The sequence below is a fragment of the Macrobrachium nipponense genome, chromosome 46 (assembly GCF_015104395.2).
Source record: "Macrobrachium nipponense isolate FS-2020 chromosome 46, ASM1510439v2, whole genome shotgun sequence".
Classification (NCBI taxonomy): Eukaryota; Metazoa; Arthropoda; class Malacostraca; order Decapoda; family Palaemonidae; genus Macrobrachium; species Macrobrachium nipponense.
In genome coordinates, this window is record NC_061106.1 from 43,471,124 (window position 1) to 43,488,999 (window position 17,876).

Genomic DNA, 17,876 nt, shown 5'->3' on the forward strand with positions numbered 1-17,876 from the left:
GCATAAATATGTTAAACACAGGCTTTATATTCATATGAACTAGATAATCTTCATTGCAGTTTCAAAGGCTGTTTTATGCAGTACATATTTTTTTCTTTGCTATAATCCTCCAATTTTAGTTAATTCAAAAGAAATTCTAGGATATTCCCTCATCAAATAGAAGAATCCCCAACACAATAAAAATGAAACATCTAATTTAATGCATCACTTTAAAATTAGCCAAAACAGACTGTAGTTCTATTATATATGACTGATTTGAAATCCCATTCTTTACATGGTCCTTCAAATATAAGATTTATGATCCCAATAACCATTTCATGACAGATATTGAGAAAGCTAATAATTAAAACATATATACGTACATAGAGAACTTTGACCATGTTCCTCCTAATGTCCAATCTGAATTACCATCCTTAGCTACACAATTGTGATGCAATTAGTCATCACTTGAAATATGAAAGAAATAATATATAAAATGTTAATGAAACCCAAATACTCAGATCCGTGAAGCACCATTTTTATTCATTCAATCATTACTGAATTTCCAGCAATGAAGAAATCAAAACAGGGATACAATTCAAATTTGTCCACATAATCCCAACCACACATCTTTGTTTGACAATCAAAAGAAAAGTGATAGCTGAAGGGAAGCTCCATGAATGTATATGAGGCATTGACAGAATCACGAGTACCATCAAGTACGTACAGTACATAGTTTAACCAGACCACCGAGCTCCTGTATTTACTCTCACAAGGCTTGCATGACTGTTACACCTTTACTGTCTTTATATGTCAGCAGTTCTATGAAAGCTCAAAACTTTTTACAATATTACATTTATTGAAATATCACGTCTTTCACTTTTAGAGGTAATGTCTTTCATCTTGGGTTATGCTTCTTTTTATCAGCTGAATGTTTTTGTGCCTTAGAAGTTTTCAATAAATAGTTGATGTTCATTTTCTGTGAGGTTTGGTCTCATGACCTCTATAGAGTTAACAGAAAAGAAGACCTTGTCAGACGATGCTGCAGATGATCTGTATCTTGCTCTTCCCACCATGTACCCCATACATAACTCAGTACATGGCTACATATATGACATATTACAAAACGAAGCAAATTCTACTAACCAGCTCAAGGAAATTCTTATTTTCAGCACTTCTGGAACAGATGTAGGCCAACCTTAACTGCCAATCTGAAGAAATATCCCTATTTCAATAATCCAAAATAAAACAAGAAAAACTGCCTTCTGACGCTAAGAGTAAGTGTTAACCTCCACTAAGATAACTATTCTGGTGACCACTGATATAGCTAACCTGAAATATTAACAACTCTGAGGGGCAATTTCCATGTTGCTGAGTAGACAGACTGATCTAACAACTTCACTTTGAATTTAGAAAGCACCACATTGTTGAAGAGGAAATGTACTGAGTAAGGGGCAAACAAAATCTACCAGTAGACTAATATAAATTGCAACCGACTGCAGACCTGACACGAACAGCGCCATAAACGGCACATGATATCGACTCTAAAGTAAAAACCAGAAACGTAGAAGGACTGTGACTACAGAAGCACAAATCCTGGCAGCAAAGACTGTTCCTGTGGTAACAGCAGCGACTTAGTAATTTCTTTGCTGAGCACCCTCAATAGGATATACGCCTTCAAGCAGCCAAATCGAGTGAGGGCAGTTATGGCTAAGATTTCTATTCCTGCACTGACTCCTTTTTCTTGTTCATCCAAAGAATCTCCTGATTCTTGGCAACATCAGACTACTCCTAGAAAGGTCAAGAGGAGTCATACATCTAAAATAAAAATTCTCACAAAAAACCATTGACAACCTTAGAGTGAGGTTTGGCAGAAATATTAAAAATGTTCAAAGGAATTTATTTATTTTCTAGGATACAAACCTATATTGCCACATACGGAGTTTCTCATGCAAGTAAAATGTTTCTTCTATAAAACCATTGAAATGAGGGAAATGAAGACAGTCCTTAATGAGAGGAGAACCTAAATTTGGGGTCAGGAAAAGAGGACCAAGGTTTTGCTCTCAATCTTTCTATGGCTAATATTCCAGCGGAAACATTGGCAACGAGATAGATATAATAAAAGGGCAGGACATTGTATATCTTCTCACAGGGTTCAGTAAAGAACGCCAGGCCACAGCAAACAAAATCTCACCATGCAATGCACCTTAGTCATACCACTCCAGAAAAGGTGGAGCAAACTATGTACATACTAGAAACCTAGATTGAACTTCTTTATTAATGCCTGGAAGAGAAAGGGGGTGGAGACGAAGATGGTTTTCACTCACAAATAGTGCTTTCACCAATAAGGCACATCCCAAAAATTTTTGGCATGCCAAGCAACTTACAGGAATAAAATATTGCGTAGTGAGGATTATTTGGGGTGATTATACTTCCTTTTCTTTATGGCAGCTTCCAGAAAGTACAACAGGAGATTCAGCCAGGTCCTGGCACTCAGGAGAACAGTGAGTATGATGATGATGAGAGACAATGAGAAGTTGCAAAGGGATCCCAGGTGTCTAGAGTGCCCAAGGTGATAGGAGTTCAACATCCTATTGCCACCCTCACCCTACTGAAATGTTTCTTTTACAGACTCCTATTTCCATTAACTTATTTATGCAAAATCAAGAAGGTATCTGAATTTCACATATAAAGTCGTTTGCTTTAGCCTTATCATGCTACTTCAGGTGGGTTTTTGTTTGTTTAAAGCACAGAAGTTCCTTTGAAGACTATGGAATTCTTGCTTGGTCACCTAATCTACCTACAAAAGCTTCTCTCATAGCTGTTTCCAAATTTGCTTCATTCCACTGCATCTCAACAACTAATGTTCATAGTTACTTCTCATTCAGACAAAATATCAGTTCAAGTTTCAGAAAAAGTTCAGAGGTTTCTTCAAAGGTAGATAAATGATACGAGTCTGTCCTTTAACTACTTCTCCTCTTTATACATGCATCAGATCAAATACGAAGTCCATCTTCTACATATCCAGGGATTAGTTATTAATGGATATTCAGGGATCTGACACCACATATAAAGACATTCCTTTTAGCTAATAATGGAATATAAATGCAGAGCCATAAACAATATGTACATGCTATATGCACTAATTGTGTCATAAGCAGTTTATTCCAATAACTTGTTGATGCATATTAGGTAGACAAGCTAAAATGTGAACCTGGTCTAAATATGACAAAACATAGACAATGTCTCAAACAGTAATACTTCAAGGTGAAGTATGCAAGACAGTTATTATATTAACATCTGTTTAAGATACAGAGATGAACCTTATACTGCACTTTTTCTGACTAGAATGTAGTACAAGCTTAGTATAGAACTTGGCATAAAAATGACTTTTTAAAACCCTTATGTTTCGAGTATGTACAACATTTTCTTTAGGGTTATATATCGATTCTCATTCGCTGCCTCGCCTTTTCGATTAGTACCAGGTCAAATAAGGGTGTTTTTTGTTTTTAGTCTCCAAAGATTATATAAACAGTACCTAATTTTTAAAGCTCTTCATTGAAAAACTTGCTGGTCTTGAACTACATTCTGATTATATCTGAACTGTATTTTTAGTTTGCTTATTAAAACTTCCATTCTATTTTTGTAATTTTACTTTCCTCTTTTGTAATTTTTTCTTTTCTTTTTTGCTTCTAGACTTAAGATTTCAACAAAGATTTTAGCTACGTGACTGACTGTGAAGTAAAGTAAATTAGGATTTTATAATTCCATATATTTTTCAATGTATTCATTCAATAGTTTCCATCTACTTTAAAAAGGTTGTACTAAATAGATTCCTCAGTAGGTTTCATTAACAAAAAATTAACTTTAAGTAATAAAGCTTACATTTCTTAAAAGATAAAAAAACTTGGCAATTTATAAGTCTAAGACCAATCATTTTGGCTAAACTTCTGACAGTAATCTGTTGCAACGATTATGAAATGCAGTCCACAAAATTAGCATTCTTTTAAGTCAAAAGAAATAACCAAAATATGAAATGTAAAACATTTCCCAGACAAATATTCCTTAACCAACACTTACTAAGGACTTCATCAACTATCAAAAAATGTCATAAACCATCACCAAATACTTCCACATCATGAATATAAATTCCTGACCAATTTTGTTAGTAGCTGAAATCACACAATACAATAAATGTAATTTTACACTTACAAACTTAGCCATCATTTTACCATTATTACAAATAAGGAGTAAAAAGCTAAAGTAAAATTCTCAACTAACTAAACTATGCAGTATATGAATAATCAGAAATACACAGTACTTTACCACATTCCTTAATCATAATCATCTGAAGAATTCATATGATTAACTCATCCTACCTGTTTGCTCGAAGCAACAAGCTGATCTTCGATCAAACTTTTCCTAGCAAATGCTGTTGGTGGGGCAGTGTCCGCAGGTTTCTGTTGGTACGTAGAGGCCAACGCTGCCCCTATGACATCAGCTGATGATGCAGGCATCACACGCTTTACCAGAGCACACTCCACACTGCTGAAATGTTACCTGATTTTAATGCCTTTCAAATAAATACAATGTGAAACCTTAACTAGTATACAAAACAACATAAATAGGTAATATATATATAACTATGCAATTACCCATAACTACATACAGAAATTTGAGCAAACACAAATTATTTCCAAAATACATCACCCTAATTGTGTAAAAAAAGAAAATCTAATGTCTGAATAGCAATTCAAAAAGTTAAGAGTAGTACTAAATAATAATTTGCAGCAATACAAATTTTCAAGAAAAACAAAATGTGAAACAGTGGCAATACTACAGTTATCCGATCCAATTAGAGGTATTAGTTATTATTAAAGTTTAAATAACCTGACCAGGTAAAGTTTTTACCTAAAACCAGGCTGGCTAGAAAGATTTTTCTTTAGTATAATAAGAATTTAAACCTGCTAACTAGCATTTCTTACTAGCTAGTCATGCCTTCGTCAAAATCTAGCACCCATAACGTGAACTACTGTAACCAAGCTCCCTCAAGTTATTGATAAATAGAACATAGGATTCAGAACGGCCAAGCGCTGGGACCTATAGGGTCATTCATAGATGCTGGGACACTTTCCTTACTACAATGGTAAACAATGACACTCTTTGAGATGTGGCCGGGGAGAAACAGCAAATTTTCGGGGGTGCCTTTGCACTAGATACTTCATACCTATTCTTGAATGATTAACAGTAAAGATTTCCAATACTAATAATATATTATTCCAATTATAATCTGGTCTTTCATAATGCAGAAATTTGGAGTGAATTAAGAACAAAAAGTGGACAATTTCAATCAAATAAGCACAGTGGAGATTCATAAGTGATGTCATAAAACCACCAATTACAAGGTAAAAACGCATTTCAGTTCAAAACATGACCTCTAGAATAAGACATCTCATACTTCCACTAGTATAGGCAACAAAATGTTGTTTTACTGTGCTGATTACAATTACAATCTTAAATATCAATCCCCATTACCGTACGATAGGGTTCGAAGGTGCATTACAGGTTAATTACAGCCGGGCAAAAATATATTACTTTAAATTCTTAATCAGGAGGTAAAATTCTATAGAAAAACGTCAACTGCCATAGTCTAGCTCGGTGCGGAATGTCAGCCACCAGGTAGTTTTTCTGCGAGGCAACATGTCGCGACCCAGTCATGTACCCTACTACATTATTAAAAAAATATAATAGAACTGACAACAAAAGTTAAGATTTAGAAAAATTATGAAATAAAGTGGAAAAAATTATCGACTACTGTTTCTGTTCTTTGAATAAATCAAAGTACTACCTAATGTCATTAGCCTTGGGTAGATCTAGGGTACTATTCCGCGGCAGCCTTGACTATGGCAGTTATGGTTTTTCTATGCAGTTTTACCTCCTGAACAAGAATTTAATTTTAAGTAATATTTATTCGGACAACTGTAATTAACCCCCAGGGGCTCGTACTAAACACAGCGAAATACATCGGACGCCCCAATCCCTAGTGGATGTCGTATCCGCGGTTACGTTCCTTGCAGTCCGTGGGGAGTTAGCCTATTCTTTAGTTACCTAGCCTTGTACAAGCCTTGCAGAGGATGTGGTTTGAAAACAGGACAAGCTTCAAAAATTGTGGTTGGAAAACAAGCACAAAAAGATATGCTTTGGCGGATAAAACAATAAAAGATCTTGGATTATGGTAGGATGAAGACTGCGAAATCATCCACGAGTCCAAGAAACGCGTCAAATAATTTATGACATATACTAGGTAGTAAAAGAGGGCTTCAATTCCAAAATACTTTTTAGGAAACAATGTCATTAATGATGTGAAAATATTTTCGTAACCCTATACCTCTGGGTATGGGGGGCAGAATCAATGCAAGGAATTGTTGGAATAGGTACCTGTTAAAATGTGTATAATGTATCCAATGTATCCTACTGTACTTAAGGAATAAAATATGTAACTATATCGTCTAAATTACATACTATATACAGGCAAACTGTCATCAAGACTTCAAACGTGAACGATAGGTAGCGCACGCCGATGAAAATAATGGTCCTTTACGGTCCAGGGTTGTAGACGTAAATTCAACCATGCGATCATGCAACTGACCGTTCCTGGATATCTTTTCCAGGGCATAAAATGGAAAAATGTCTCTTCCGGGTATATAAAATAGACACTATAGGTAGGTATATAGCAAGGGGAAGTCCATCCGTCAGCAGCACCTTCGGGAACCCGCGAAAGCCCTTCACGTAAATGGCCCGTAACTTACGCCACTATTTACTACAACAGCTCGAGTTTACTACGTCCTCCCGCGACGCCACGTAACTCGGACGTCATTCCAGAAGACGTACTTTCGCATGGAATTGGTTAATAGCGTCAGATAAAATCGTGAATCGGCGAAAACTAAGGTTAACGGCGGAGCTAGACATCATACATTACATTATAACGTACACGATGGAAGGGTACGTGTAAAAACACATTTCCAGCCTCCTACCGCACGTACAGCCCGGCCGTACCCACGACCCTAGCGTACTCACCATTAAGAAAATACCTTCGTCATAACAACTACGACAGAGTGGCGATATTAAGCGCTGTAAACAAAATACATAATCACAAGAGCGCAGATGAATGGTAAACACACGAGCTCAGAGCATTTGGTGGTGTTGATCAGCCGCCGAGACCGAGGCTTCTGTCGTCTATACTTTTCCAGATTATTACGCTTTCGAGTTATCGTCCTTCACGGTAGGCATTGCTGATAAATCTAATAAATATATATACAATAACCGTTGGTCTTACTTCATTCGCGTATTTTACATAATAGAACATGCCACTACAATTGCATATACTCCATAAAACATTTCCATACTCCCGAGCGTCTTACTAATCACGTTTCGATTTTGCCTATCATTCCTGTCCCGTCGTTATTTTCAGTTACCGGCCTGATTCTTATGAAATTTCAATTGAAATTATATATATTTTTTATATTTGCGTTTTCATAACTACTGTATCTTCAATCTGGAGAAAAATACACAACTGATATTTGAGCTAATTGCAACCTATTTAAACGTTACACGTTATTGCATTATAGCCACATTTCCATTATGTTTATTTAAAATATATAGGAAGTGGCAAAAAGAATCTTATGATAGCTAAAAGGGGAGGAAATATTCCCTACATGCAATAATAGTGTCAATCTGCGAACAATAAGTGGCGAGACCTACCGCTATCTGAGAAGAAAAAAATAACAAAAGAGCAGAGCGCTGCGACTCTTCTATCCTATTTTTGTAGATCCAAGTCCTTCGAGGAATTTCTTTCAATGTGGTCATTTAAACTGCTCGATATTTACGTTTCTCCCCGTTCTAACGCAAAGCTTAATCTATAATTATGCTGGACCATTGATTAATCAAGTATTTTCTGAAAATTAATTGAGAGAGGCACGACGCTTGGCGCGTTTTCCTAAATGCAAACTCGAATGTTAGGGAAACCTCGTTATAGGGAACGTTTTGATTCATCTTCCCCCTTTACCATTACGTAAGAATGCACAGACTTGCCGACAGTTTAGATCAGTTTGAGAAATTCTACCGATATGGGTACGCCAGAAACGTTATATATATATATATATATATATATCTATATATATATATATATATATATATATATATATATATATATATATATTATATAATATAAGATATATGCCACGAAGGAAAAATAAAAATAAACGGGAAGGTTACTCTCTTCCAGGTGTGTCGGATTCTAGGTACTAATCTCTTTATAATCCTTATCTGTCAGTTATACGAATCTTCTTGTTTTGTCTTTTGTCCCATGTATGTCAGTTCTGCTCAGTAAAGGACGTGGAAACGTCGAAAGGTCTTGCAGTTACTCCTTCGTTTATTTTTCCTTCGTGGCATATATCTTTATTTATGGATTTATCACGTTCCTAACTTTCGTGATTCAGTTACACACACACGCACACACACACACCACCACACACACACACACACATATATATATATATATATATATATATATATATATATATATATATATATATAAGGTGTGTGTGTGTGTGTGTGTGTGTGTGTGTGTGTGTGTGTGTTGTATTCTTGAGGACAAAATAAAAGGACGAAGTGCTTCATATGAGCCTTACCATCCTATGTGTAGTGTACGCCATTAAAAAAATGAAGGTGAAAATGTAGAACTACGTATAAGTAGTAGCTAGGAAGGGTAGTTTAGTTACCAGAGGGATAATCATACGCTTAAAGTATTTTGAGATGGGTTATTCACATGATACAACGTCTTTTACTGTAAATTTATACTCTGTATATTTTTTTCCTTATCAAATAAGAAGAAAAACTTTAACTTTGTGTTAGTTGGCGAATTATGTGCATCTGAACGCGGAGAGCATCATGAGGGTGAATATACGAAGCAACAAGATGAACGAAGTATTAAACTGAAGTAAGAGGTTGGAAGAGAGGTTAAGTAATAAAGACAGCAGAAAGGCTGCGTAATAAAGGTAGATGAAATTAGTAACACCATATGTATGCTGTGCGTAAGAAGTAACGCTTTCATGAGCTTTTATGCAAAACTGTGAAGGGAGTAATGATGAACTTATGAATGATTATGCATCTACGAACAAGAAACCGTAAATCAATATTCTATTTAGGGAGGATATAGGGAAAATATATTGAATACTGAAGAGTATATCAACTACTACCCTTGGGGCAATTTTTTTTACCAGGCTTATGCTGGAAAAATCCGGACTTCGGCATAACAACTTAATCAAGAAGAAGAGTTTTTGTTTTATGTTGACATTTTGTAACTACAGTAACTTGGTCCGTGTTTGACAACAGCTTCCTACAAGATGAACATTACTGTGCAGCAAGCTTTCCCGATGATAAGAAATGTGCATTGGCTGCGAGTTAAAAGTCAGCATTATGGCAGACAAATTAGGCAAGGTGTCATTTTGGTTATTATCATTTACTAAGACATGTTGAAGGCAAGTGAAAGTCATCCTAGTCTTCCTTTAGGAGGCGAGGATGACTTCCTCGGTAATATAGGTAGTATTTTCGTATTGTCAGTCAATATATTTGATATTGTTCACCTTATCCTACAAAATATGGTTAATATTATCATGTGTGGCCTTATATTTGTATGAAATGAATTTCTTGTCTAAAATGGAACCTTCTACTACTACTAGGGTACCTACCTACCTAGCTCTTCTAAACGTACCTAGGTAGGTACCTAGGTAATTTCAAGACCCAAACTCAAATTTCCTAATTAATCAATCACGCCTGTGTTTGTGTACCTAGTAGGTATGCGAATATTTTTCTAACTTTTGATTCTTTGTATAAACGCTAGCTGGGTATTCAGAGCCATTTATGCATGTGTTTGTAGCAGCTTGTTAATTAAAAATACATAATAAACTTAAGTAGGGTCAATAGTCGTTGCGAAATCCTACACTTTGAAACACAGGAAGATCATTTGAAACTCTGAATTTTGGCGATGCGACCATAGGTAGAAACCCATAGAAACTGCATCCTGTCTTAGCTTGACCCAACTCAGAATAGGGCTAACCTAACTTAACATTTGGCACAGTCTTATCTTCCTAAACGTTATCAAAATATAGGCAGAAATGATGTACCTAGCCTAATAGCTAAGGGTTAGGTACATCCTAAAATCTAACCTAGCGTAGGGTTGAGCATCCCATCCAGCCTGAAAGGGAATTGCTTTTTAACCTTCCTTTCCTTCACTGCCTACCTACAATTATAGAAGGTACATTGTGATGTCTTTGTAGCTACCTAGTAGGGTAAAATACCGAACGACCGACCTAACCTATACCATAGTGCGATCTCGAGGTTTTGCTTCGATGTACGCTGGCTCTTCAGTAATGTCCATCCTAGGTTACAGGACAAATTAAAGTACTTTTTGCGGGAAGGTGGTTGCGCTACAGTATTTAACCCTAGTTGATATCAAAAAGTTACTTCAAAGCTGTAGAAGACCCCAATTAATATCCTAGCCTAAAGAATATTGACTTTTGATGATAGTGATACATACAGTAACTATACTTCCTCTTACTTCTTCCTATGAACACCATATTCTTTGGAAGCTTGAATTTCAAGTCAGTGGCCTCTGTGGGCTTGTTCCATATGAATAGTTTCATCTACTGATTAATAATAATAATAATAAATTGTAAGACCTTGATACTGTATAATATATCATGAATGTACCATAATGATATAAAGTATTTGTGTATAACAGATTATTTTTCCCCCAGATATTTTGGAGCCTGCTGTAGTATTGGGAAGTATAACCTACAAAAGAAGATGTCATTGCCAGTCACACCACAGACTACATCAAGTGCACTAATATTGATGCAATACCCTGATGTTGCAAGCATTGGAAATTCTATGTATTCGTCTGTCACTGGTAGTGAAATGACAGAAAAAGAAGTTAAAAGGGCTGTTGATGATATATCTGAGAAATTTGCAGAAGCTATGGAGTTAATGAATGATGCAGTAGGTATTCCTGTATTCTGGTTTATTACATATGTATTCATATTAATGAAGTTCATATTTTACTTGTACCATAATGGCTGTTAGACACAAAAGAAAAGTTCATTGTTGATTTTTCACTTGCTGCAATAAAAGTGGCATTGAAACCAAGAGATAATACGCATGCTTGCATAGTTTTCAGTTTACAGTTTAGGAAGACTTGTTAAAATGCTCTCCCTTTCTTTCACTTCATCCAACTTTGAGTTTTTATATTTAATTTACATTATATCATGTATTTATCATGCAGTGAATAAATCAATTAGCAGTGATTGGTTACTGTATTGCATTTGTTGTACTTTGAAGTTTCATTTTTGTATATCCACTAGGTGCAACACATTTATAAAGGTTGAAGGTAGATGTGTAGCTATCCTTTTTATTTAAAAAAAAAAAAGTGTGCCTATTCTGTGTTTTAAAACATACAGCACTTTATTGATTTTATATCATACTGCACTTAAATAGGCATGAAGATTACAGTAACCAACTTACACAAACTATTCAACATACCAAGGGCTACGGAACATAACTCGTTTATAAGTAGGTTGGCATCTGTATTATTTCATGGCCATATAATTAAAGATGTTTTTTAAGGTCTAACCCAAGTACAGTTATCAGTTTACTCTATTGTAAAATTATTTTGGATTTCCACAGAGGTCATCATTGGGAACTGTTTACTTTTCTGAGGACGTACTAGACACCCAAGCACAGGTAAAAGAAACCCTTGATGACTACACTAGTTTATTGTCAAAGCTGAACGAGAAGCAGAAAAGGACTGTCATCCAATCCATAGGTAAATATTTTTATGTTCTTACTTATGTGTATAATTCAAATCGTGTTCTTACATGACATGAATGCAAGCCCTCATAATCTACATATGCTCTGTCAGCCACTAATTTGAAAGTTTATACTAGTCTGTTTAGTTATCTTAAAAGAGCTGGTGTGGTACAAAAGTGGGTACCTATTGATTCTATTGTACTCCCTCCACACAAAAGTGATAAGTTACTGAGCAGTACACAGTAGTACTGTGTAGTTTTGTACTTTTGACTATAGTATAGTACGTATACTGTTTCGTGATTTTCAACATGTTGCCTGTAATTTTTATGGTGATTGATGATAAATGTTTCATGGGTAGCCCTCATGTGTTGGCAACATAAACAGCAATGCATACTTGAATATTCCACAGGATTTTTTCAGCCACAGTGATTGTAGTAAAACATGCACTAACCCAAGGCAAAGTATGAACTTTTCCTTGGTTGTATTTTGCAAGAGTGAAATATGCAGGGCTACTGCTTTAGCTACTGCTGGCATCATAGCCATTAAAAAAAAGTTTTTATTTGCTGCCATGCTCATCTTGCAGAATTTGACTGTTCCTTGATAGACATCAGTAGGTCTTGTCGTGTTTCAGTTTAATGTTTGATGGCACAGCATATGGGAACAGAAACTATACAAGACTATACTCTGTGTGCACTATGCTGAAAAGGTCTATCATCTTTGCATGTTACTCCTTATTTAATAACAAGAGGAAATTACAGTCTCTAACAACATTAGCAGTGCCATCAAACAACTGGAAAACAAAACCTACTAATGTCTATCAGGAAACATTAAGTCCTGCAATGGTTTTTACAGTGGTTCCATTCTTAAAAAGTTTGGCTTATCTAGTGGTGAGATGTATACAGTCTTCACCTCATTAATGCTGGTATCACACTAGTCATTTCTTGCTCGTGGTTTTGGCCAGCATCCAGCCGATGCTCGCGAGCAAAAGTGTTGTATCGTCACACTAGGACCTTGTGGTTTCGAGGAGCAGTAGGAAGAGTAAACAAAACCGATCAGCTGATATCATCATGGCGCCCAGAAATTGTCGGACTGTTGCAAGATGTGCTGCAGTGATGTGTTTTCTCGGAATCTTACGTGAATGCATTCTTTTCTATAAAAAACCATTTAATGTTTCCCTAGTTTTTTATGTGCTTTGAATGACTATACCTGTTAACTTTTCAGGGAAATTAGCCTTTAACCCTTCTAATAATCCAACAAGACTGGAGGCCCAGGTTAAATACCTACATATTGAAAAATACAAGCTAAGAACTGCTACAAAGAAATGACAAAAAACCTAGACAATGAAAAATGCTAGCCAAGAATTTTGATAAGAAAAATGGTATAAAAATGCCATATAATTATACTTCTTGGGAACTATATAACCTAACCTATGATTCCGGTGACTTTCAATGCATATTATAACGGTAAATATAAATGAAAAATACATGGAAATCATGCAATATATATATATAAAGAATGTGTTGGGTGTAATACTAATCATTCACTAATAATACATTTTTTATATTTTCAACAGCTTAAAATCACAAAAACTAGAATATTTAGGCTACAGTAACCTTAACACAGTGAGACAAACCTTGTAAAACAACCCAAGGGGCGCCCAAGCCTGCAAGATTTATAGGCTAACCTTATAAGATATATTTCAATCTTTAACCAATAGGCTTTACCATGCCAAATATATTGCCTACAGTTAGGCTATATTTCATTATATTATATATTCATTTCAGTCTAGGCTACCCCTAGCCTATGCAGTCAACTTTAGCCTAGCCTATGGTACTTAATCTGAAAGTAAGTCCTATCAGCAGCAGCCATCTTGTTTGTTTACACTACGTGGTTGCTTGTGGTTCGTGCTCGGTGATTCTCGTCCAGTCGGGAAGCCAATATCTCGAGCTAAAAGCTCCCGGATTTCCATTTTTGGCAGCAACGGCTCGCTGCTGGAGAAAAAAAGGCCTAGTGTGAGGCCACCTTAATGCTGTTGTAGCTGTTGATTAGCCATTTTCAACAGTTATTAGATATCCTTCTTCAGCACTAAGTCCTCCAGCACATGGGTGGAAGGCTAATCATGAAAAAAAAACTGGTTTACCACAGACAATAATGTATGAGATTCCCAGTTCAATTTGCTGGATTGTGATTAGTTGCAAATGGAGAGAGGAAACAAGAAATCTTCAGTATTAGGGACTTGAGATCTTTTTTGATAGAAGCTCATATAAATATGGCCTTTGCTTTATATGTCATCTGTGCAACTGGTTATGGGACCAGTGTAGTAACTGTTCACATGACACTTGAATCTGCTGTATTGTGCTTTCATCAACAAAATATTTTAATTTAAAGTTCTCCTTTAAGGATTTATTTCCAATTACTTGTGTTCTGTGGTCATTTATGTGAATGCCCATCAGGGAAGTTCTTCATGTATATCTTACTTCATGATTTCGTGGACCTTCTTGATAGTATTAATCCTACTACTTACATGTCTGTTGTTTCTCAAGCTAATTGATCCTCATCCTTTCTTATCACATGTCCAAATCATTTCAGAGTTTAAGATCAGTGTTTTTCAGGTGCTAGGCAGTGTCTAGGTGGCCAGTTTCTTATTTGTAAAATTATCTTTCCACCGAACGCTTGCCTTGAATCTTAACATATTTACAAATGGGATTTTTTATACATCAGTATTCTCTTTCTCTTTGTGTGTGGTTCACTCCTGCTTCATTGTCCAGTTTGTCACAACAGGGTTTCCAACCTCCCTTCTCTTCTCATGTGCTTTAGTATTGTAATTTGGGCATTGAAAAATTCTCTTGCTCATGTATTTTTGGCACTGAAAATCTCTTGCTTTATGTATGTTTTTAGTTATGGGTACTGCTCTTGATGATTTTCAGTACTCTCCTCTCCACTCTGCTGTCCTTTTAATTTCCACCACCTTAGATTCTACCATTAGCTTCTGGTCTTGTAATCACGGGTCAAGTTCACTTCCCTATCAGGGAGCAAATAGTAAGTCTGTCTCCTAGCAGTTACTGCCATGGTAGGGAGTTGGTGTTACCTGGCTGACATCTGCCTGAGAGGCAATAGCCTAGTGGAGGACTGAAACTGCTACCCTTTTTCTTGGTTATGTGTTTTCCTGAAGTTGATTTATGGTTAAAATATCTACGGTTGTTGGTATGTGTTGACTGTATTTTTAATTAAAAGGCTTGCATGGTGTCGATTTTTTTTTTTTCTTATCCATAACACGGAGTTAAGGTTTATAATGAATATCTTAGCACATTCATTGTTCAAGTTTCCTTGTGGTTCTGATGGTATTCAGAATGCATTTGTGTATGAAACAAACCCAGTTGAAATTCATTCTACACTAATGGCACGTAGCTAAAAGCTTTGTAATTATCAGTCATTACTGAACTTAGATGCTACTCATCATTTGAAAGCGAATGGTTTGTACTTTGTATAAAGAACCAGGTATTAAAATGTACTATATTGTCTCTCAACTCTTTATTCTCCTGTCTGCCATGCCAGACAACTGAAGATTGATAAATATATGTTATGGAACATATTTAAAAAATCGTGTACTGTTTGAATAACTGTATGTTATTGGTCATTGTACGTATTAGAAAAAATAGTATTCTGTATTTTTTTTGTAATACAAAAGTACTGAATCTGCACAGTTAAGGCATTGATATCTTAGTTTTGCATGTTTTAGAAGTGGTTTAGCATTCCATTAAATTTTATTTGGTGTGTCATCTTTAGTCAATATGTTGCTGTACTTTAATCAGAGTATCACTGGATAGTCTTAAATCCATTTACATTTTAAAACATTCCAGTACAGTACATATTCTACTTTTGTATCTAATCCTTTACTTTTGATATTTTCAGGTTTAAAAATGGAAGAGCTCAAAGCCCAGATGTCTCTGCTAGAAGACCTTGCAAAAGAATAGAGGTTTTAAAAATGGGAAAGTGAGGGAATCTAATGATTAAGTTCTTATGTAACTGGCTGTAGAATGGTTGTTTTATTGTTGATTTTTTATTGATGCAGTGCAGTCGATGAATTTTAATGGCCACATGAAATAATGGATATACTGTAATACATGTACTGTATTTATATATTTGGTAAGTCGATTCTGCCTTCTGCTTTGTAATATATGTAGAGTTGCAGCCTATGTATAAAGTCTCTTGTTATATTAATTGTTTTGTATAAAATAAATTAATTTTTATGGAAAGAGGCTTTGTGTTCTTCCTTCAGTTTTGTATTGTAAACAGCGTGGAAATTTGCTGCTTAAGTCCCTCCTCTGGTGAATAACTATTAGTTGACTGATACCATTTATTGGGGCTGTTAGAGGAAGTAAAATGTTTAACAGGGAAGACATCAGTCTGAGTACCAAGCATTCTGCACAATGAAGAGAGAATGCTGATTCTTTCTACAACATGCCCCTAGATTTATATTCAAGTAGCCAAATTACCCATACTTCAGGATGCATAGTCACTTTTGCGTGAAATGATGTCAACGTAGCACTAATATTTGAAAGAAATTGATGTTACCTACCACAGTAGTGTTCCAAGTTTGTCTATTGACGCAGGGTTTTCACAGACATGAATTTGGCCATAGAACTAATCTCTTGAGCTCATATAACCTTCAAAGTAACTGCAAATCAAGGAACCAGACCAGAATCTCTTTCTCTCTTTCTTTATACGGTAATTCTACAGGTACCGTAGTCCCATTTCCTAAGTTGTCTTTGGGCTCTCCAACCAGAATATGTTCTGGAATATGTGCACTTTGTTTGGTTTTATGTACAGGGATGATTCCCTCTCGCAGGCCCTTGTACGCTTTCAAAATAAGATGCTTCTTATGTTGTCTGTTGGTGTTTTCTCGTCAGTATTATAGCTCCTGCAAAATAGGAGAATCTTTAGTTCTTTTTGAAATTTGCTTTCTTCTTGTATGATTTTCTCTTCAGGCGGTATTTTGTTGTATAGGTTTGGTGCACAATGTACAAATGCTCTCTTGCCTGACTTACAGCGCCTCAGTGGCATGATCGGTTTGGTCTTGTCCTGCCACCTCGGTGTTCACGAGTTCGATTCTCGGCCATTCCATTGAGGGGTCAGAGATGTATTTCTGGTGATAGAAGTTCACTCTCGACGTGGTTTGGTGAATAACCACTGGTTCCATGCAACGTAAACCATCATACTCTTGCCTGACTTACAATTTGTTCTAGGTTCAAATAACCTATATGCTTCACTTGCATGTCTGATTACAATATGTATTCATTTCAGGTCTAAAGAAGCTTAAGCACTTTCTCAAGTATGTTGGTTCACCATATTCGTAATTTGAAGACTGTAAGAACTATTTTATATTCTTGTTTTTACTGGGAGCTAGTGTAGCTCAATTAGTACTGGGGTTATTCTATCACTTGAAAATAGGCCTTTTATTAACCTGGTTTCTCTATTGTACTCCTTACAATTTTCTTTGTAGGTAGTTGGGGAGACCATAGTTTATAACGTTGCAGTAGTCAAGCCTCGAAAGTATTTGGTTGCAAATTACTGTTTCCAGAGTAACTTCGTTTAGGCATTTTCTAATATATGCAATGTTTCTAATGTGATGGTTACCGGTTTTTACCATTTGCAATATATGGTTCTTCATTGACAATTTATTATCAATAAACACAACTAAGTTCCTCATTGCTGCTACAATATTGTTAATGAACTTACAGTTATTCTTTTGAAGTGTTCATATTTTCATAGTCCATTGTCATCAGATCCAAATAACATACACTCATCAAGTTTCAATTTCTTCGCCAACAACCATTTTTTTATATCTCATTATTGCATCAATTTGACTAATGGCGTCGTCTACCTTTTCGACGGGCAAATAGAACCGAATATCGTCAGCATACATTGTATTTCTTAACCTTGAGCGTATTTAGAATTTTAGATAGTTCAATTGTGTAAATGCCAAATACCAGCGGACCCAAAACGCTGCCTTGGGACACTCCTTCCATTAG

The 17,876-nt window shown here is 35.8% G+C and overlaps 2 protein-coding genes across 6 annotated transcripts in view; one reads left to right on the forward strand and one right to left on the reverse strand.

Moving 5' to 3' along the window:
* LOC135214990 (ubiquitin carboxyl-terminal hydrolase 36-like) overlaps window positions 1-7,210 on the reverse strand; it is a 38,483-nt gene extending 31,273 nt beyond the window's left edge. For 2 of the 5 annotated variants that reach the window (XM_064249513.1, XM_064249508.1), the window contains exons 1-2: window positions 6,971-7,031; window positions 4,359-4,524 (exon numbers count right to left, since the gene is read on the reverse strand). Coding sequence is in view for 4 of the 5 variants with exons in the window: in XM_064249508.1 (XP_064105578.1) it covers window positions 4,359-4,524; window positions 6,971-6,999 (195 nt within the window). In the remaining variant the exon portion in view is untranslated. Of the gene's footprint in view, window positions 1-4,358; window positions 4,528-6,788; window positions 6,944-6,970; window positions 7,032-7,056 lie in introns of those variants that run through there. The other 3 variants (XM_064249510.1, XM_064249509.1, XM_064249512.1) reach the window with 3 other exon arrangements.
* Window positions 7,211-9,314: 2,104 nt separating this feature from the next.
* Window positions 9,315-16,100, forward strand: LOC135214991 (uncharacterized). The gene is made up of 4 exons (XM_064249514.1): window positions 9,315-9,472; window positions 10,797-11,037; window positions 11,722-11,860; window positions 15,757-16,100. The coding sequence occupies exons 1-4, from the start codon at window positions 9,384-9,386 to the stop codon at window positions 15,816-15,818; spliced, it is 531 nt and encodes a 176-aa protein (XP_064105584.1). The 5' UTR covers window positions 9,315-9,383; the 3' UTR covers window positions 15,819-16,100.
* Window positions 16,101-17,876: the final 1,776 nt, after the last annotated feature.

Excerpts from the sequence above, each read along its gene's own strand:
- LOC135214991 (XM_064249514.1), top strand. The coding sequence starts at position 9,384 with ATGAACATTACTGTGCAGCAAGCTTTCCCGATGATAAGAAATGTGCAT. Across the intron at positions 11,038-11,721 it reads TGGAGTTAATGAATGATGCA|AGGTCATCATTGGGAACTGT; the intron begins GTAGGTATTCCT and ends GGATTTCCACAG. Across the intron at positions 11,861-15,756 it reads GACTGTCATCCAATCCATAG|GTTTAAAAATGGAAGAGCTC; the intron begins GTAAATATTTTT and ends TGATATTTTCAG.